Source organism: Petromyzon marinus, chromosome 37 (assembly GCF_048934315.1).
Source record: "Petromyzon marinus isolate PM22_M1 ecotype Great Lakes invasive population chromosome 37, UKy_Petmar_22M1.pri1.0, whole genome shotgun sequence".
NCBI classification, from domain to species: Eukaryota; Metazoa; Chordata; class Hyperoartia; order Petromyzontiformes; family Petromyzontidae; genus Petromyzon; species Petromyzon marinus.
In genome coordinates, this window is record NC_133703.1 from 22,678,727 (window position 1) to 22,700,311 (window position 21,585).

The 21,585-nt window shown below is 54.1% G+C and overlaps 1 protein-coding gene across 5 annotated transcripts in view; it reads left to right on the forward strand.

Moving 5' to 3' along the window:
• The window catches only part of LOC116949594 (myosin phosphatase Rho-interacting protein-like), a 176,122-nt gene that overhangs the window by 113,593 nt on the left and 40,944 nt on the right, over window positions 1-21,585 (forward strand). For 4 of the 5 annotated variants that reach the window (XM_032967055.2, XM_032967058.2, XM_076072444.1 and 1 more), the window contains 5 exons: window positions 3,687-3,771; window positions 14,333-14,453; window positions 15,044-15,866; window positions 18,471-18,621; window positions 21,153-21,257. In XM_032967055.2, the coding sequence (XP_032822946.2) occupies window positions 3,687-3,771; window positions 14,333-14,453; window positions 15,044-15,866; window positions 18,471-18,621; window positions 21,153-21,257 (1,285 nt within the window). The remainder of the gene's footprint in view (window positions 1-3,686; window positions 3,772-14,332; window positions 14,454-15,043; window positions 15,867-18,470; window positions 18,622-21,152; window positions 21,258-21,585) is intronic. The other variant, XM_032967056.2, reaches the window with a different exon arrangement.

A 21,585-nucleotide genomic window follows, 5' to 3' on the forward strand; every position in this document is an offset into this window, starting at 1 on the left:
TCGTGTCTCTGTTGGTGGTGACGGTGGCGACTTGCGGCACGGCGTAGATGATGAGGTGTCGGGCTCAAGACTGAGCGCTTCCCAGAGTAAATGGTTTATGGTTGTCATCATCATCTTCCCAGTTCTTGTCATGGTCATCATCACCATAATCATCGTCATGATCATCACCATGATGATCATCACCATGGTCATCATCATCGTTATCATGGTCGATGAAACACGTACCACCTGGTGAGGCTGCATCACTTGGTGGGAAGTCATTGGTAGTTGTGGTATATAGGAACATGGAAATTCCAGTCGTGGCTCAGTACCCCCCCCCCCCCCCCCCCAGTTGAGGTAAGCACTGCCCAATGCTTGTTTAAGCAAAGGTGGGGCTCGACTTATTTGAATGAGACAATAAAACAAATTCCAGCAACTACAGCTCTTAGACGTTGACGTCATGAAGCAGTAATACGAATGCGATCTGTCACGAGCGTTATGACACGTATCCTGTCAGTAATACTGAATATCCCCTATGATACTATTGAGCGCTCGCGTATAATTAAGACATTAATACTTTAATAACTTCTTTGCTCCTTTTGCCAAGTCCAGCAAAAAAGTGCCTCCAAACACAGACGCTTCCATTGAAGAAAACTAAAATAACCCAAGACATCGTCGTTTAGATATTTGACATTTCAACAGATATGCCGGCGTCCTTCCCAGCCATTGTGAACTTTTTGTTGTTGATAGGCGGTGGACCTCGCATCGCAACCCAACGCAGTGGATCGAGTTTCCCTCCGACCGGAGGCCGCCTCCTGATTTATTAATCTCCTGTTTGGCTGCGGGCCTCGGGGAGGCTTTTAAACAAAATCCTTCATGAACATTACCCCATTCTCTTTCTAATTCTGTCTTCGTAATAATCACCGCCGCCACCACGCTCCAATTTTATTCTCGCTTGCCATCGTCTGCTTCTTCTTCGTCTTCTGTGTGGTGTGGAGTTTATCAGCAATGTTCGCACGTGCATGTGGAGGTTGGCGAATGTGCCAGTGGATAGCTTCGGGAGTAGGCACAATGCGAATATCTGAAACGCTGCCCGGCGATCGATGGAAGAGGGCAGTGGATCTACTGTGTGGTCCATGGTTTGAGATGTTGACTCGCATGGAGATTCAGTCTCATATAAGAGAGCCACAGAGAGACCCATAGACTCACACGCACAGCTGGGCAATAGCTGAAATGCTGGCGTAAGTATGTTGAACTTCTTTCACACTGTACACAGAAAACCGTGCTAATTGTAGGTGCGGGGGGAGGACAACAAACTTAACACAAAAAACAGTTCTCACGAAATGAGGTTTCAACGTAGTTAATTTAAACGTGCACGGCTCCAGTGGCTTCCTAATATCGGAAGGAAGAGCGTTCCAGACGGCCGCAGACGTGCGTCTGAAAGTGCCGTGCGATGCGGTGACCACCGCCTTTGTTCGACGGCGAGCCAACAGCAGCTCCTGCTGCTGTGAGTGTCCCGTGGCATCGGCAATGAGCCGGTCCCGTTCATCTGGTGATGGGGGACCGGTCCCCTTGCCAGGTGATGGGGACCGGTCACCTTGCCAGGTGATGGGGACCGGTCCCCTTGCCAGGTGATGGGGACCGGTCACCTTGCCAGGTGATGGGGACCGGTCCCCATCACCTTGCCAGGTGATGGGGACCGGTCCCCTTGCCAGGTGAGGGGGACGGTCCCCATCACCTGGCGAGGGGAGCCGGTCCCGGGTTTGCTCGCGGTGCCTCCACTCCCCACCTGCACGCCGCGGGGTCAGTGGCTGGGGGCGGTAACCCCCGAGCGCCCAGTCCCCCGCGGGCTGCGCGCGTCCAGGCACCACCCCCACCACCCACCCCCCGAGGGCTTCGTCACCGTCCGCCGTCGTGGCGGCGCCCCAGCCCTGCCCGAGACGAGGCTCTTAGTGAAGTGGTTTTATTTTATTTTACTTTGAAGGGTTTCGGTGGTGGGGGAGGGGGGCTTGCTGCGCGCGTGGCCGCGTGAGCCGCGTCCGTCCCCTGCCGCCTTCTCGCCGAGAGGGGCGATGGCTCAGTACGAGACTATTATCATCGTCTGCGTTTGCGTAGCATCTGTACAATACAATATGGTATAATGTGGAAGTGTCTTAACCGTACATCCTCCAGGTGCTGTGCGGGAAAGGTGAGTGTCTGTGTGGGTGTATGTGGCCTGACTGTGAGTCTGTGGGTTCCTGTGTGAGTGAATGGGTCCCGTGGGTCTCTCCGTGCGAGTCTTACGTATGCGCTTAGGACTTCTTTCGCACCTCCTCACCAGCCGTGGTGGCTGGTGAGGAGGTGGCTGGTGAGGAGGTGGCTGGTGAGGAGGAGCGCGCCCCCTGTGAAGGAGGCGGCAGCACGTGGGGCCACCCCGCCGCTGTTGATCTCCCATGGGTGGCTGCTCAGAGTCGAACCAGGGCAGTCGTTCTCGGCATATTTTGGCCGCTATATGTACCCCTTGTTGATAACGTGTGAATAACGAACGTCAATAATTTCAACAATTGTCCATTTTGTGAGGTAACCTAAGCTGGCCAAGTCACTGCAAGGGAACGAAGTGAATGTGTTCACGCTCGCTGGCTACTGTTGGAAACCCGCGCTGTTCACCATCAATGAGTTCAGAAAGGTCTTTAATGTCGTTCTAGGGTTACCATATGGATTAAACATTTCTAGTAGTTATGTTATATTGGCAGATGTATACATGATTATTCACCGAAGATTCGCACGCACGATATAATTATCCACTTTTATAAATCACCTCACGTTAGACCCCCGCTGGGGGGGACACCTCCAGGGGGTCCGCGGAGCCCCCCGGGTGAGAGCCCCCCGGACTTTACCCCCGCACCTCCGAGTTGGCTCGTCGGGCTACGTGGACACGACAAGGCCGTCGTGGTCTTGTCGTGGTGGACACGACAAGGCCATCGTAGACACCACGGCCACTACTAGACACAACAAGGCCATCGTGGTCTTGTGGTGGACACGACAAGACCCTGGTGGACACCACAGCCACTACTAGACACAACAAGGCCGTGGTGGACACACGACAAGGCCGTGGTGGACACCACGGCCACTACTAGGCACAACAAGGCCGTGGTGGACACGACGAGGCCGTGGTGGACACGACAAGGCCGTGGTGGACACGACAAGGCCGTGGTGGACACGACAAGGCCGTGGTGGACACGACAAGGCCGTCGGTCACCCGCGGCGTGCTTCGGGTTGTGCCCGCGAGTGCCTCGACAAAGTCGCCGTGTCTGCTCACTGCCCCTCTCTCTGCCCCTCTCACTGCCCCTCTCTCTGCCCCTCTCTCTGCCCCTCTCTCTGCCCCTCTCTCCCCCTCTCTCTGCCCCTCTCTGCCCCTCTCTCTGCCCCTCTCTCTGCCCCTCTCACTGCCCCTCTCGCTGCCCCTCTCTCTGCCCCTCTCACTGCCCCTCTCTCTGCCCCTCTCTCTGCCTCTCTGTCCCTCTCTCTCCCCCTCTCACTGCCCCTCTCACTGCCCCTCTCTCTGCCCCTCTCGCTGCCCCTCTCACTGCCCCTCTCTGCCCCTCTCTCTGCCCCTCTCTCTGCCCCTCTCTCTGCCCCTCTCACTGCCCCTCTCGCTGCCCCTCTGCCCCTCTCTCTGCCCCTCTGCCCCTCTCTCTCCCCCTCTCTCTGTCCCTCTCACGCCGCAGGTGGCACGCGAGGCTGGTGGCGCTCGCGCGCGGGAGCCGCACGAACCACGTCAAGAAGCGCAGGGCGGAGGTGCAGCTTGAGCAGGTACGTGTTGTCTCTGTGTGTGTGTGTAGGGTGTGTGTCTATGTGTGTGGGTGTAGGGTGTGTGTCTGTGTGTGTGTGTAGGGTGTGTGTCTCTGTGTGTGTGTGTAGGGTGTGTGTCTCTGTGTGTGGGTGTAGGGTGTGTGTCTCTGTGTGTGGGTGTAGGGTGTGTTGTCTCTGTGTGTGGGTGTAGGGTGTGTGTCTGTGTGTGTGGGTGTAGGGTGTGTGTCTGTGTGTGGGTGTAGGGTGTGTGTCTCTGTGTGGGTGTAGGGTGTGTGTCTGTGTGTGTGGGTGTAGGGTGTGTTGTCTCTGTGTGTGGGTGTAGGGTGTGTGTCTCTGTGTGTGGGTGTAGGGTGTGTGTCTCTGTGTGTGGGTGTAGGGTGTGTGTCTCTGTGTGTGGGTGTAGGGTGTGTGTCTCTGTGTGTGGGTGTAGGGTGTGTGTCTCTGTGTGTGTGTGTAGGGTGTGTCTCTGTGGAACATCTTCGCCGGTTAGAAACATTTAGGCAGGCCTGCCTACGATCCATCCTGGGTTTAACCAGACTGGATTGTGTGAGGAGCTCACAAATCCTTGAAAGATCTGGGCAGGGTCCCATCGGTGAGCTCCTCCGGCAGGCAAGGCTGCGATGGCTGGGTCATGTAGCCCGCATGCCCAGCCACCGCATGCCGAAACAGCTTTTGTTTGGCCGGATTGAGGGGGCTAAGCGGGCGCGGCACGGGCTAGAGAAGAGATGGAGTGATGTGGTACAGGAGGACGTGGAGCTGAGTGGACTTGCCGATGACTGGTACCAGCGGTGTCAAGATCGGCCTCTGTGGAGGAGGCTCGTGAAGGATGCTACTGGGCAGTTGGAGGCAGTCGCCCTCCAACAACAACGGAGGGCGGAGGAGCGACGCTCACAACAGCGAGCGGAGCGCCGGGTGGCTAAAGCACAGCAGTTTGGCACAGTAGGGGGCACAGGTGGTACATCAGCCAGTCATCTCAGTCAGTCGACCCGTGGCACCTGGGTCTGCCCCGTGACTACCTGCCAGCGGGCGTTCGACACTTCACGTGGCCTCAGGGTGCACATAGCCTGGCACAAGCGTCGTGGTGACGTCACCGCCACTTAGTGGCGAATGGCGGTTGTTGTTGTGTGGGTGTAGGGTGTGTGTCTCTGTGTGTGGGTGTAGGGTGTGTTGTCTCTGTGTGTGGGTGTAGGGTGTGTTGTCTCTGTGTGTGTGTGTGTAGGGTGTGTGTCTCTGTGTGTGGGTGTAGGGTGTGTTGTCTCTGTGTGTGGGTGTAGGGTGGTGTCTCTGTGTGTGGGTGTAGGGTGTGTGTCTCTGTGTGTGGGTGTAGGGTGTGTGTCTCTGTGTGTGGGTGTAGGGTGTGTGTCTCTGTGTGTGGGTGTAGGGTGTGTGTCTCTGTGTGTGGGTGTAGGGTGTGTGTCTGTGTGTGTGGGTGTAGGGTGTGTCTCTGTGTGTGGGTGTAGGGTGTGTGTCTCTGTGTGGGTGTAGGGTGTGTGTCTGTGTGTGTGGGTGTGTTGTCTCTGTGTGTGGGTGTAGGGTGTGTGTCTCTGTGTGTGGGTGTAGGGTGTGTGTCTCTGTGTGTGGGTGTGTTGTCTCTGTGTGTGGGTGTAGGGTGTGTGTCTGTGTGTAGGTGTAGGGTGTGTGTCTCTGTGTGTGTGTGTAGGGTGTGTGTCTGTGTGTGTGGGTGTAGGGTGTGTTGTCTCTGTGTGTGGGTGTAGGGTGTGTTGTCTCTGTGTGTGTGTGTAGGGTGTGTGTCTCTGTGTGTGGGTGTAGGGTGTGTGTCTCTGTGTGTGGGTGTAGGGTGTGTTGTCTCTGTGTGTGGGTGTAGGGTGTGTGTCTGTGTGTGTGGGTGTAGGGTGTGTGTCTGTGTGTGGGTGTAGGGTGTGTGTCTCTGTGTGGGTGTAGGGTGTGTGTCTGTGTGTGTGGGTGTAGGGTGTGTTGTCTCTGTGTGTGGGTGTAGGGTGTGTGTCTCTGTGTGTGGGTGTAGGGTGTGTGTCTCTGTGTGTGGGTGTAGGGTATGTGTCTCTGTGTGTGGGTGTAGGGTGTGTGTCTCTGTGTGTGGATGTAGGGTGTGTGTCTGTGTGTAGGTGTAGGGTGTGTGTCTCTGTGTGTGTGTGTAGGGTGTGTGTCTGTGTGTGTGGGTGTAGGGTGTGTGTCTCTGTGTGTGGGTGTAGGGTGTGTTGTCTCTGTGTGTGGGTGTAGGGTGTGTTGTATCTGTGTGTGTGTGTAGGGTGTGTGTCTCTGTGTGTGGGTGTAGGGTGTGTTGTCTCTGTGTGTGGGTGTAGGGTGGTGTCTCTGTGTGTGGGTGTAGGGTGTGTGTCTCTGTGTGTGGGTGTAGGGTGTGTGTCTCTGTGTGTGGGTGTAGGGTGTGTGTCTCTGTGTGTGGGTGTAGGGTGTGTGTCTCTGTGTGTGGGTGTAGGGTGTGTGTCTGTGTGTGTGGGTGTAGGGTGTGTCTCTGTGTGTGGGTGTAGGGTGTGTGTCTCTGTGTGGGTGTAGGGTGTGTGTCTGTGTGTGTGGGTGTGTTGTCTCTGTGTGTGGGTGTAGGGTGTGTGTCTCTGTGTGTGGGTGTAGGGTGTGTGTCTCTGTGTGTGGGTGTGTTGTCTCTGTGTGTGGGTGTAGGGTGTGTGTCTGTGTGTAGGTGTAGGGTATGTGTCTCTGTGTGTGTGTGTATGGTGTGTGTCTGTGTGTGTGGGTGTAGGGTGTGTGTCTCTGTGTGTGGGTGTAGGGTGTGTTGTCTCTGTGTGTGGGTGTAGGGTGTGTTGTCTCTGTGTGTGTGTAGGGTGTGTGTCTCTGTGTGTAGGGTGTGTTGTCTCTGTGTGTGGGTGTAGGGTGGTGTCTCTGTGTGTGGGTGTAGGGTGTGTTGTCTCTGTGTGTGGGTGTAGGGTGTGTGTCTCTGTGTGTGGGTGTAGGGTGTGTGTCTCTGTGTGTGGGTGTAGGGTGTGTTGTCTCTGTGTGTGGGTGTAGGGTGTGTTGTCTCTGTGTGTGGGTGTAGGGTGTGTTGTCTGTGTGTAGGGTGTGTTGTCTCTGTGTGTGTGTGTAGGGTGTGTGTCTCTGTGTGTGGGTGTGTTGTCTCTGTGTGGGTGTAGGGTGTGTCTCTGTGTGTGGGTGTAGGGTGTGTGTCTCTGTGTGTGGGTGTGTTGTCTCTGTGTGTGGGTGTAGGGTGTGTGTCTCTGTGTGTGGGTGTAGGGTGTGTGTCTCTGTGTGTGGGTGTAGGGTGTGTGTCTCTGTGTGTAGGGTGTGTGTCTCTGTGTGTGGGTGTAGGGTGTGTGTCTCTGTGTGTGGGTGTAGGGTGTGTGTCTCTGTGTGTGGGTGTAGGGTGTGTGTCTCTGTGTGTGGGTGTAGGGTGTGTTGTCTCTGTGTGTGGAAAGACCCAGTCGTCTGACCCAGTCGTCTGACTGGGTCTTTAATGTTTTTATTGCGGCTCAATGGGAGCCAGGTACAGAGCACCGCTCATAGTATCAGAGGGAGGGGGGGAGAAGTAACGAGGGGGACATTCTGGGGGAAGTAACGAGGAGAGACATTCTGGGTGAAGTAACGAGGAGGACATTCTGGGGGAAGTAACGAGCGGGACATTCTGGGTGAAGTAACGAGGAGAGACATTCTGGGTGATGTAACGAGGAGGACATCCTTGGTGAAGTAACGAGGAGAGACATTCTGGATGAAGTAACGAGGAGGACATTCTGGGTGAAGTAACGAGCGGGACATCCTTGGTGAAGTAACGAGGAGGACATTCTGGGTGAAGTAACGAGGGGGACATTCTTGGTGAAGTAACGAGGTGGACATTCTGGGTGAAGTAACGAGGGGGACATTCTGGGTGAAGTAACGAGGAGGACATTCTGGGTGAAGTAACGAGGGAGGACATTCTGGGGAAGTAACGAGGAGGACATTCTGGGGGAAGTAACGAGAGAGACATTCTGGGTGAAGTAACGAGGAGAGACATTCTGGGTGATGTAACGAGAGAGACATTCTGGGGAAGTAACGAGGAGGACATTCTGGGTGATGTAACGAGGGGGACATTCTGGGTGAAGTAACGAGGGGGACATTCTGGGTGAAGTAACGAGGGGGACATTCTCGGTGAAGTAACGAGGAGGGACATTCTGGGTGAAGTAACGAGGGGGACATTCTGGGTGATGTAACGAGAGAGACATTCTGGTGAAGTAACGAGGACGACATTCTGGGTGAAGTAACGAGGAGGACATTCTGGGGGAAGTAACGAGGAGGACATTCTGGGGAAGTAACGAGGAGGACATTCTGGGTGATGTAACGAGGGGGGACATTCTGGGTGATGTAACGAGGGGGGACATTCTGGGTGATGTAACGAGGGGGGACATTCTGGATGAAGTAACGAGGAGAGACATTCTGGGTGAAGTAACGAGGAGGACATTCTGGGTGAAGTAACGAGGGAGGACATTCTGGGTGATGTAACGAGGAGGACATTCTGGGTGAAGTAACGAGGAGACATTCTGGGTGAAGTAACGAGGAGGACATTCTGGGTGAAGTAACGAGGGAGACATTCTGGGTGAAGTAACGAGGAGAGACATTCTGTGGAAGTAACGAGGAGGACATTCTGGGGAAGTAACGAGGAGGACTTTCTGGGTGAAGTAACGAGGAGGACATTCTGGGTGAAGTAACGAGGGGGACATTCTGGGTGAAGTAACGAGGGAGACATTCTGGGTGAAGTAACGAGGAGGACATTCTGGGTGAAGTAACGAGGGGGACATTCTGGGTGAAGTAACGAGCGAGACATTCTGGGTGAAGTAACGAGGAGGACATTCTGGGTGAAGTAACGAGGAGGACATACTGGGTGAAGTAACGAGGGGGACATTCTGGGTGAAGTAACGAGGAGAGACATTCTGGGTGAAGTAACGAGGAGAGACATTCTGGGTGAAGTAACGAGGGAGACATTCTGGGTGATGTAACGAGGAGGACATTCTGGGTGAAGTAACGAGGGGGACATTCTGGGGAAGTAACGAGAGGGGGGACATTTTGGGTGAAGTAACGAGGAGAGACATTCTGGATGAAGTAGCGAGGGGGACATTCTGGGTGAAGTAACGAGGAGGGACATTCCGGGTGAAGTAACGAGGGGGACATTCTGGGTGATGTAACGAGGGGGACATTCTGGGTGAAGTAACGAGGGAGACATTCTGGGTGAAGTAACGAGGAGGACATTCTGGGGGAAGTAACGAGGGGGGACATTCTGGGTGAAGTAACGAGGAGAGACATTCTGGGTGAAGTAACGAGGAGGACATTCTGGGTGAAGTAACGAGGGAGGACATTCTGGGTGATGTAACGAGGAGGACATTCTGGGTGAAGTAACGAGGAGAGACATTCTGGGGAAGTAACGCGGAGGACATTCTGGGGAAGTAACGAGGGGGACATTCTGGGTGAAGTAACGAGGAGGACATTCTGGGTGAAGTAACGAGGAGGACATTCTGGGTGAAGTAACGAGGGGGACATTCCGGGTGAAGTAACGAGGAGAGACATTCTGGGTGAAGTAACGAGGAGAGACATTCTGGGTGAAGTAACGAGGAGGACATTCTGGGGAAGTAACGAGGAGGACATTCTGGGTGAAGTAACGAGGAGGACATTCTGGGGAAGTAACGAGAGGGGACATTCTGGGTGAAGTAACGAGGAGAGACATTCTGGATGAAGTAACGAGGAGGACATTCTGGGTGAAGTAACGAGGAGGACATTCTGGGTGAAGTAACGAGGGGGACATTCTGGGGGAAGTAACGAGGGGGACATTCTGGGTGATGTAACGAGGAGAGACATTCTGGATGAAGTAACGAGGAGAGACATTCTGGGTGATGTAACGAGGAGGACATTCTGGGTGATGTAACGAGGAGAGACATTCTGGATGAAGTAACGAGGAGAGACATTCTGGGTGATGTAACGAGGAGAGACATTCTGGATGAAGTAAGGAGGAGAGACATTCTGGGTGAAGTAACGAGGAGGACATTCTGGGTGAAGTAACGAGGGGAGACATTCTGGGTGAAGTAACGAGGGGGGGAGAGATAACGAACGTAATCGGGGGTAGAGGCTGGCAAAGGGGGGGGGGAGGGGGGGTCCTGCTGGATCTTCGGATTCTTGCAGGCAAGAGAGGTTTATTTACGACCACTTGGGAGCCGATGGGGTCTCTGTTGCAGGGGACGCCGCCTGAGATGACAAAAAGCAGACGCAGAGAAAAGTTCGAGGAGCACGTGATAGTGAGATATCGAACAGCGGTGGCTGAACCCTTCATTGACGCTCGTCATCGGTTAAACAGACGCAAGCAGTCGTCACTGCTCTTCAAACATTATTGTTATTTTTAATTATTATTACACCTGTGTGCTTAATCTGATCAGCGTGGCGAGATACGAACAAATAACGCCCCACGATTGGAGGCCGTCGTCCAGCAGTGGATTGATAAAGGCTGCCCTGTACGTGTGTGTGTATACAGTATATGAAATGACCGTGTCAAGCTATGTGCGAATGTTATGATGTGCCGATTGTGCTGAGGCTCGCTACGAGCCGTCACCGCTCCGTGGGAGTGTCTGTGGACAATGCCACTAGACCATGAAGAACACAACAAAAATCCACCCCCATCTTTTCTATTTTCGGGGTCCGGACAGGTTTCCCGAGATTTCTCGCAGACTGCCCTCCTCACTGTTCTTCCAGTTGCCGCTCAGTTGCACAAGAGGAAATGGTTACCGACGAGTCGCAGCAAAACCGAGACGTGAATATGTTTTATTTATCTATATATCCTGGAGGAATCCGATGAGCTGTGAAGCTCTTTTTTCACAGATGTCCATATAGGTGGGCAAAGTATAGTGAAGGTAAGAAAATCAATGTCAGTAGATACATTAACTGGAACTAAACTTTTTATTTCATTTTAACCAGGTATTCTGTTTCAGAAACGACCTGACCACAAATGATAGTTCAACGGAATGGCTTATCAAGTGGAAATATATAGCAGCCAAATACTCTAAAGGTTTGTTGACCCCAAGGCTCCTTGTCGAGGAGGGCCCTGCTTGAGATGATGTTTTGAAATACGAATTTGCATGTGGGAGGAAACTGGAGTACCCGGACAAAAGTCACCCTCACACAATCCCGTGCGGTTTGTTTTTGTAGTGGCGTCTACATGCGACTGTATCTCAAGACAAAGGCGGTCACCGCATCGCGCGCTTTCAGATGCCCCTCTGCGGCCGTCCGGAACGCTCTTCCGATATTAGGAAGCCACTGGAGCTATGCACTTTTAAATCTAAATTATACAACTAATTTCTTTAGAACTGCTTTTTGTATTGAGTTGCTTGTCCTTCCCCCGCGCCTCCGATTTGCACGGTTAGCTACGTACGGTGCGAAGGAAGTTCAACGGGGATACATTCACGACGCTGTCACGATGGCAGCGGAGGTAATTTAATTTCTCCCCCCCGTGCCACACGCATGTCCCCTGTGTCACCGCGTGTCACCGACACCCGGGGGAAGCATCCGTCACGTCTCTCTGCGAGCGCCGTCTCAAGTTGTCTCGCGTCTCGAAATGAAGACGAGGGGAGCGGAGGCGCGTCCCCCACACTGCGGCGATGCCGGCGATACGACACGCGGCGACACTCGATAGCGTCATTAGTCGGTGTGTGTCCGCGTCAGGAATTAGCCCTCAGGCCCTCACGATTGTTTTTTATTGCGGAGGAAAAATGTAAATAAATATAATGGGTGCTTTTATAGACTTGAGCAGCACTCATTGTACTTAGGCCTAGCAGTGATGCATTCTGGGAGCTTCCGTGCTTGTCAGGTATGCAAATTAAATATAAGGAACTCGATTTACTTGAACATTAAATTTAAGCAAACATACGCTCATTACTGTCAGCGACTTGTGTGTGTGTGTGCTTGGCGTTGTGGCAATGGTGGTGCGTGCGTAGATGCACAGACAACTGCTGCATGAGCAGCTTCTGTTCCTTTGCTGCTCTGTGTTCCCACTGTGGGTGTGTGTGATTTTTGATTCACTTTGTTTCTATACACTATGATTATACATTAATATCCATTCACAGTCCTTGTTGATCCCCCGCTGGATGAAGTATTCGCCAGTGGGTGGTAGTCTATTCGCTGTCAGGTTTCGACCGTAGCACAGAACAGCAAAGGTCCACTCTTGTAAACAATGTCACAGCCTCCTTTAAAGTCTAGCGCTTAGCGTATGACCTTCTTGAGTAATATCTTCAGTCAATGGTAATATTGCCAAAGCAAAATTGACGGTCCACTTTGACTGCATAACATATTCCAAACATATGAGATGATTTCCAGCAAGAGAGGAAGAAGCAAGAATGACCCCACTTTGTTCAATATGATGGGGTCATTAATCAGGAACCAGCACATAAATAGTGGCCGGGTGGCCCAAGGGTCAAGTCACGGACCCTGCAATGCTGAGGCTCTGGGTTCAAGTCCAGGTTTCAGCTGCTCGTAATTAAACCGGATTCTTAATTGTAGTTAGTTGATGGTCTCGACATGGTCATTAGTGACTGCACAAAAAACATATTAAGTAAAATGAGAGATTTCACTTAATTCGTTATAGTCTGTGTATGCATTTTTTTTTAATATTTGACTCGTCGTCTGGGTGTAGAGGTCTATAATGCGCGGTGACACACTGCTCACTTTGCATCACCACGTGTTAACACAGATCACATTTGAGTTGGAAAAAAAGCAACAACAACATGACCAAAATACATAATAGGAAGTAGCACATGGCAATAGGTAGCAGTGATGGTTGGTCAGGGAGGTAGGGATATGGGCAGACGATGGGAGTAAGGGAGACAGGGTGGGAGGGAGACAGGGTGGGAGGGAGGGGGATGGGGAGACAGGGAGGGAGGGAGACGGGGTGGGAAGGAGACGGGGTGGGAGGGAGATGAGAGGACAAGGGCTGTTCGGTGCAGCACCACTTATTCCTCCTCTGTTGACGCGTTCCACACGTCCGCTTTCTGCCCGACTCCACCGCCCGTACGCCGTTTCGGCAGAACTCCAAGTGTCGGCGTGTTTTGCCCTCGCGATGTCCTGCGCTGTTACCCCCACAATGCCCCCCGACCTTCTGAACGAAGCCTCCTCCGCCGGCCGATCCAGACCGTTAATCCCTCACGCCCATGCCAAGACGTCACGACGAGGTCCGCTCCCGCACGGCCTCGTACGCCGCCGATGAATGCGCGCTTGTTGCGGGAACGTCCCCTATGGAGCAGTTTTCGCAGGCGGGGTTCGCGCCCCCGTGGCCTCCGCCAAAAGCTGCGCGTGTTTCCATGTCCCATTCATCGATTCGCTCGTTCACTCACTCGGTGATTCGTTGCCCCCGCTACGCCTACCCCCCCCCCCCCCCACCTCCGTGTTCGATGCCAAACGCTGGGATGCAGGGGGCACAAAGCGGCCAGCGGAGGTGCTGGGAGCTGTTTGTCCCCAGAAGTGCCCGTGGCCGTTGGCCGAGCGTAGTTGGCACGGATCCTGGTGCAAGTCGAGTCATGCAGTTGGGCTTCCTCTCTCATTTGCCTGGCACCTGGGCCTGTCCAGGCCCGTGGGCCCTGGTAAAGTCCCACCTCCTGATGAGTGCCTGACAGCTCGGCCACCGCATCATCTCGCGGCGCTTTTCAGATGCGCTTCTGCGGCCGTCCGGAACGCTGTTCCTTCCGATGTTAGGATGCCACTGGAAAATATGCACTTTAAAAATAATCAAGATCGAAAAACTTGTTTTTTTAGAACTGCTTTTTGTATTTAGATGGTTGTCCTTCCCCCACACCTCGGTTAGCACGGTTGGCTATGTATGGTGCGAAACGTCCAACATACATGCATATGTACACTGCCCTTGGTTCTCCATAAACTCATCATCGGCGATGTGCTCACGGTGATGTGGAGCGTTGTGTAATCTGGTGGATGTGTCGGTAAGCCACGCTGGGACAGCATGTGTGAGACTCCCACATACGTAAACATGAGTTGGTATTTGTATCAGGCAGGAGAGTAATTAGGTCTGTAATTAAAAGTACGGCAAGGTTTTACTGCTCTCCCCTCATATGCGTGGGGCTTGCCCAATTTCTCTACACGTGGAAATAATTTGGCGGAAAATAAATTGCCTGGAAATTCGAATTAAGGACCCTCATAGAAATTATTCTTAAGACTCCGAGAGGCCTTTATTGTGGAAACAAATAAACTAATATTTTTGAGAGCTAGACATTGTGAGCATTCACGACTGCTTAAAAAAACACGTAATACTGAATCTGGCAGTGGTGCGCAAGCTTAAAACAACAAAAACTCAACACGTTCGTCAAGTACGCTTGCCTAAGAGGAGAAAAGTATTTAGTTGATGACAGTTTGGGCAGTTGCCCTTCTCTATAGCATAGAGACAGAGAGGCCAGGGAGACTGAGTGAATAATAGCTGGGGACTGCTCTGCGCACCATGGGGCCCGGATTATAATGCTAATCCGTGGGCTCAGGCAAGAACAGAAGGTTCTCACGTAGACGGAGTGGTGCGCGCGCATAGCCGTGTTGTGGTCCACTGCCAACCTGGCCTCACCTCTGGCCCAGCCTCGCCGCCTCTAACCCGGCGCTCGTTTCCGCGCAGGACGTGATCGTGACCCACGCGGTGCAGGTGAACATGTCCATCCCGGTGGATCCGGCGCACCGGAGCCCCAACGTGGAGAGGATGGACCCCCCGCGGTGCTCGGTGACGCGGTGCCCGGCTGGTACGGTCCTCGTGTGGCACGATACCAAAGACCCCACCAAGCCCCTGAGTCCTCTCCACTGCTCCTCAGGACAGACTCCAAGTTGTTGCAAAGGTGGCTTGGTGATCAAAGCGTTAAGCTGGCATCGCCGAGGCCCCCATGTTTGGATGTGGGCTTTAGACCGGGTTAGCAAGAGTTGTGAGTAAATGGTCTTGGCCTGTTCAACCATTGATTGTACCAACAACAACAATACTCCTTCATGTTTTTGTGCATAATTGGTCTAAATTTCAGACTTTAAAATATTGGTTTGGCTGAAATTTTATGAAAATTACTCTGGAGCAGGGCGTGTAGAAAAGTGCTCGCCCTGAGTGTGACATACAGCAAGAGGTCACTTCAATGGATCTCATTACATGATGCCAATACCAAAATTGTGGTGTTCAATTTTAGTGTCAGCCGGGTCACCAACGACTGTACCAAAAACACCCCCCAATCATAAAAAAGTAGTTTTTTTGCACTTCGATTAAATTCCATCACTGTAAATTAAAAAAAATCAGTTTGACTGTCAAAAGATTATCCGTTCGTCTCTCACTGCTAACCCTGGCGATTCTCAGGCGTGGGTGCCCGGCCTGACCGCCCGCCCAGCGGCACCTTCTCCTTCGAGCCGGCCGCGCACCGGGCCCACCCTGGCCCCAGCGCGACGACGGAGCCGCCGGCAACGCCGCCGCGCTCCCACAACGGCTCCCGCGGCGACGAGCGTGACCACCGCCGCCAGCTCCCTCCGTCGTCCCCGCACGGCGCCCAGCGCTCATCGGCGGCACCGCCGCCCCGGGAAGGCGTCCCGGCGTTACCGCGCGGCCGCTCCCCGAGACCCGGGGGCCCCGCGCCGCCGCAAGACGCCCGAGACTTCTGGCCGCCGACGCCCAGGGGCCGCTCCCCTGAGGCGCGGCACGGCTCCGCGTCGCAGGCCCAGGCCCCCTCCGCCGACCACGCCAACGGCACGCGGTCCCCGTATCCCCGGGGCCGATCTCCGGGGCCTCGAGTTCCGGTCGAGCACGCCGGCGGCGGTAATTGGAGGATCGGCGACAGAGACGACGACGACGACGACGACGACGGCGGCGGCGACCTCCGGAGGAGGTCCAGAGGCGGGGGGGGCGCGACGCCGAACGCGGGGGGCGTCCCGTACCCGCGGCTCGCCAGCACGTCGGATTCGGACACGAGCGGCGGGGGCGGCGGCAGCGGTGGCGGGAGAGAGTACGCGAGCCTGGCGGACGTGCCGCGCGCGCGGCGCATCGGCCACCGCGACACCTTCGTGGCGGAGAAGCGGCGGCTGGAGCACAAGCTGCGCACGCGGAGCCCCGGGCGCGACGAGGTGGAGCGACTCTTCGGCAAGGGCCGCCGCTCGCTCGGGCAGCCGCAGGGCCCGCCGCACGACAGGTGAGCGAGCCGCCCCCTCCGCCTGTCGGGCACCGCGACGTTTGTTCGGGTCGTGCGTCTCGATCTCCCGTGCCGGGATCTTGTTCGGCGGCTTCACACAAGCGACGGGGGGAGGCCTCTCTGAGGATTAACGGCACGAGCTTTCACCGGACTCCCGGCACAGGAGTCCTGTGAAAGCTCCCACCCTGCGAAATGTTGTTAACATCTCGCAACTCCTTCGCCTGCTTTGTAGGGGCACGTGGGTTGAATCCCGACTCCCGTATATTTGGAGTTTGCACGTTCTCGTACAAACATATAGTTGTCCCCCTCAACGATCACTCTTACAGTCTTATCATCACAATTGGGCTTTTTAGGTCTTCATCTTGTTACGCTGCTAACGTGATCATGGAAGATCTACTTATTCCGCTGTCTCGTTCTGCTCGCACAGTTATCCCACCCCAGTGCCTTCCACCTTAGCCTCGCTCTTCAAAAGAATGAATTTAGCGGGGCTACTAATTGCGATGATGGAGCCCTTTTATTTCGACATGGTCGATTTCCGAGGAAACCACCCCCGTTGGATCTCAGAGCAGTTTCATTGGAACGTCGCCGTACGTCACTGTTAGTCGGCCATGCAGAGCATTGAAGCCAATGGCTGAGGGGCCTTATTGATCGATAATATAACCGATACGTCGGCACGTTAAATAATATCTTTGTAAACGCGACGACCTCGTCGGGTGGCGGAGGATGAGGGACCAGAATTTTTTTGGCCTGAAACCACCACGTGGCCCAAACCTGAAACCAAATATCCATCATTGCATTGGCTACGGCAAACCGACCGTGGCGGGAGAGCGTTCCTCGAATGACTGTGCTGCAGTGCCACCTAGCTGCTTACCGCCTTGCTGGTTTCTCGCCGTTTCTCTTCCCGTTGCCGTGCCAGGCCCTAGCGGCCGCACTCGTGGGGTAGTCCGGCAACGTCCCTCTCGGTGGGAAACAGGGAGCCCCTGTGAGCAGCGGCCGTACAAGGCGCTCTGGGCGTGTCGTGGTCACGGCGTCGTCCTCCCAGACTCCTCCGGTTGACGACGGTTCCATGGGAATAGCTCTTTACAGAATGCGTGACAGTAGCAGCAGGAGCAGCAGCACTGTTGGGTGAAATTTGTGGTGTTTTTGCACCTTAAAATGCACACAAAACGTAGGCCATGTGCGTGTTTTGTGCAGTTATGTCTTGGTGCCCGTGTTGTGTGTGCGTGTACCTGCGATGAGCAGTAGTGCAGCGGGTAGCGTGCTGCGCTACGAACCCGACAACCCGGGTTCGATTCCTGTTCACGACCAATACCAGTGATGATTATCTGAACTGGTCCTGGGCCTCCCCTAGGTCAATTCAGCCTCAAATAAGTGCTTACTGCGGTGTGTGAACATCAACACTGGGGAGACAAAGGCGGCCGGGCGTGGTGCTGGTCACCCACCACCTCGTGTGTTGTGCCGGCCTTCATAGGTGCTCACTAAACAGCGCTTGCTACTACAATCTGTTGAGGCTATACGGGGGATCTTTGTACATGCGTTGATGCGTATTACATGCGTGCAAGTTACATGGGCGGTGACGTGGAATAGCTATTACAGAGGTCCGTGGTTCAAATACAGCGGCCGCCCTGGTTTTTACTGTGGTTGTGTAAACACTGTTAAAATATTACGACATGATGTCTGCTTCACAGTGGAAGTTAAGATCCCCCGTGACATCGTTCGCAAGACTATCGGCCATTGACTCCCAGCATCGAGGTCCAAATTTGACAGATTAGAAAATTTGGGACTTTACTAAGCTAAAACTAAACTATTTTGTATTTTACCAGGTAAGGCCCACTGAGCTACATTGCTCCTTATCAGAAGCGACCCGGCCACAAATTATAGCTCAACGAAGTGGCTTATTACGTGGACATTTATAGCAGCCAAATACTCTCAATGCACGTTTATAAACTCAGAGGGAAAAACCGGAGGACCCGGAGAAAACTCCACGTGACCACGGGGAGAGAGAGAGAGATACTGCAAACTGCATATGTAAGGTAGTTAACATCTTACCACAGTGGCGTCCATAACAGTCATCACCCCTTACTGGCAGTCTAAAGTCCCAGGTCGCTCCTGCAAATGAGACTATCCTGGTCTCTTGAGTTCTCAAGCGGTTGAATAAAATTTACTTGAAATGTGATTGCGTCCCGGTAGCATGTAAGGAGGAGACATCCAGAGATGCAGCATCCGGAACTTTCTGCTGTATTTAAACTCCGCACAAATCCAAATTGTATGATATCACGTGAAGTAAACATTTGTGATGCATGTCATGTGTGGTGAATATATGTTCACGTGTGATACGGGGAGGGGCAGCGCACTGGTGTGCGAACTGCACCTGACGTTGACTCCCAGCCACGGCTGACATCAGTGGAAAATATCAGTACTGTACTAGGTCTACTCAGCCTTAAATGGGTACCATGAGTGGGCGAGACAAAGGTGACCGGATACGATACTGTCCGCGCCAGCCCAGCCGAGAACCGTGCCACCCTTAATAGGCGCTCGCTAACGTCGCTTGCACTCGGCATCCGCCGGGCCGTAAGCGGGGCATCTCCGTTTGTGTTTATTCAGGCACATAAGGGCTGTGGCCATGTTTGCTGCGCTGGACAGGGAGATGGAGAGGCCGGTGTCTAGCGACGTGGACGAGCGGGTGGACGCCTCCTTCCACAGCCCCGTCGCGCGAGAGCCTCAGCGGTGGGGGACACGACCTGCTGACACCAAGGTGACGCATCCCACCCCACAGACTCCACGCGCACAAAGCCTGGACACAAAACCCGGACACAAAACCTGGACACAAACCGGACATAAAACCTGGACACAAACCGGACACAAAACCTGGTCACAAACCGGACACGCCCACCCAGACGGAGCTGGATGGGGTTGGCGTGGGCGTGTGAGGGTATTGGACGGGGTGGTGCGGTAGTGGTGCGGTAGTCGTAGTAGAGGTTCGTAGCGCTACGCTGCGCTACGAACCCGGCGACCCCAGCGACCCCAGCTCGATATCCGCTCACGGCCGCCAACACCGGTGACGATTATGTGAACCGGATCCTGGGCCTCCCCTAGGTCGACTCAGCCTCAAATGAGAACCCGGTGTGGTGTGTAAAAACATCGCCACTGGGGAGACAAAGGCGGCCGGGCGTGGTGCTGGCCACCCACCCCCTCGTGTGCCGTGCCAGCCTTCATAGGTGCTCACTAACAGCACTTTCCCCAACAGTCTGTTACAGGCTACACGGGGAATCTTTGTCTTTGTGTGAGATGTGCAAGGGGCATCAGGCTCACGAGACGGGATGGAATTTTGGCTTTTCAGACACGGGGGACGCAAGGATCTCCGCGTAGCATCGCGTGGGACCCTCACAGACTCGATGAGCAGGACATCGTTTGACTCTTCCGACTCAGGGGAGCGACTCGGAAGTGTGCGAGGGTGATTGTGGGGAGCGAGCGGCTAGAGGAGGAGGAGGAGGAAGTGGAGGTCTCTTGGGCCGAGTCGGGTCAGCTGACACTGGGGTCAGTGAGAGTTCAGCCACCAGAATTGATGAGACTTTTTCCACAAAGGATGCAGTCGAGTTTCGCTGAGGTCGTAGATTCACGGCACTCTGCTGCGTGTGGTTCTGCTGCTGCGCGTCGGCAAATGGAACTTGAGGTGACGCGAACACAAAGCACACAAACCGGAGGCAGTTTGGAAACTATAATTTATTTTACCGTCACGCAGTCAGCGAAGGAACCGTTGCGCAAAATGTGTGACCCTCTTGCGAATGCGTTGGCATCAACTGCTCTTTGCTGCCATACACTGGCATCTCGAGTGATTTGTTTGATCCGCGGATCATGGGTGGGGGTGGGGGGACATGGGGGGGGGGGGTGCGACCACGGGGCCGGCGCCATTTCTTTGAGGGGTCGCGGTCCACTTCGAACGTCGACCGCCAACTGATGTGAGTGCGTTTTGCTGCTGGAGTTTGCGCATCAAGACTGGTCGAAGTGCCCACAAAGTGACATCACAGCCGTCTCCTCCCTCGAACTAAGCTCTCGATCGCTAGGAGACATTTCTGAAGATGTCGAACCATCGGATGCCAAGAAGGAAGTGTAAAGTAACAACTAATGTGCTGGTCCAGGCGTGACCTCAGAGCATTGCATTCTTTGCACGTGAATCAGCCACTGTTTCTGATGCATTGGTGCTCAAGCACAGTTTGTCGGGGCGATCGTGCTGGTTGGTTTTGGGTGTAGCGATAAATATCATCCTGCATCGAGTCGCGCGCGCGTAAGAATCGATGCTCTTCGATTGGCATGCGCGTATGGGCGCGGAGCAGTGGCGCAGTGGGCAGTGTCACTAAGCTACGAATCCCGTGACCCAGAATTCGATTCCTGGCCCACAGGTATTCGTGACGCGTACAATGGAATGGCGATGTGTGGCTGTCGTGGTGTGCCTGGCGGTTGTCCCAGGCAGCTTGTTTATCAGCCCAGGCTTTGCTTCGTAGATCCCGGTTGACTCATGCAGTGGCTTTATAGCTCCGAGTGCTGCAGACGATCATACGAATGTGCCAGAGGCCCGGCGCAGCTGTGCAAGGATCCCGCTGGCATTTCGTCGCTATTTCGGTCCGGGGTGAAGTGGAATGCCTAAGAAAAGCAATGGGGCCCGCTTGTAAACAGGCCGACTCGCTCAGAGATGTTGATGTCTTGCGATTGTTATTTCAGTGGGACCGTGCTCATCTTTGTTTGGCAGCACTGAGCCAGTGATTGTAATTCCACATTATCGTGGCGCGGGCCAGTATTTCCAGAAGAAGAAACACTGTTGATTGGTCGATTAGCCAGTTTTAATTTTACTGGGTGAAAATTCATGGAGACTTCAAGTCTCAAATTAAGGGTGGCCTGAGTGAACAAGATGAAACCAATGTGATCAGTACCATGTAGACTTCCTACAAAGTGGTCCCTATTTTAATAACCCTCAAGTGATGATGGGCTAAGTCGATCTCTTGGATCTAAACTCGCTGGCTGTGACTCAAGAGCTCTGACCACAGAAGCACAAATAGTGCTTGCTCAGTGTCTCCAACGCGGCCATTATGAACCCCCTGAGAACTTAGACACCCAGCCCCGGGGGTTTAACCTTCAACCTCGGATCTCAGTGGTGCCAGCCCAGCGTTTCTGACGTGTCCATTCCTAACCAAGGGTGATTGATGAATGGGGCTATCGTCTGATGTACTGTCACCTGTTTCCTCTAATGCCACACTGATTCCACCGCCTGTCTTCTCGCTGTCGCTGCAGGTGATGGGTGGTGCCCCCATGTCCTCAGGAGCACTCCATCCCAGCCACGGATCCTTCCGGCGCTCCCAGTCCCTGGACCGGCAAAACGCGGGACTGGCCCCCACGGTGAGTGGTCTCTCCTAGTCTCATTCTACTTCCCCCACCACTCCCCTGCCACCACCGCCACCACCACTCAGTCATGGAACTGCCCCTCCGGCATCGTGATGCCTCCATGTTCGCCACGGTGGCAAGATGTTAACTCTCTCGCCTGGTATACAGGAGGTCGACGGTTCCATCCCGAACCTGACGCCTGCTGCTGCTGTATATTTGGAGTGTGCGTGTCTCTCTCCCCATGGTCGCGTGGATTTTTCTCCGGGCCCTCCGGTTTTTCCCTCCACATTTAGAATCAACATCGCGTGTTTTAAGGGTATTTGGCTGCTATACATTTCCACAT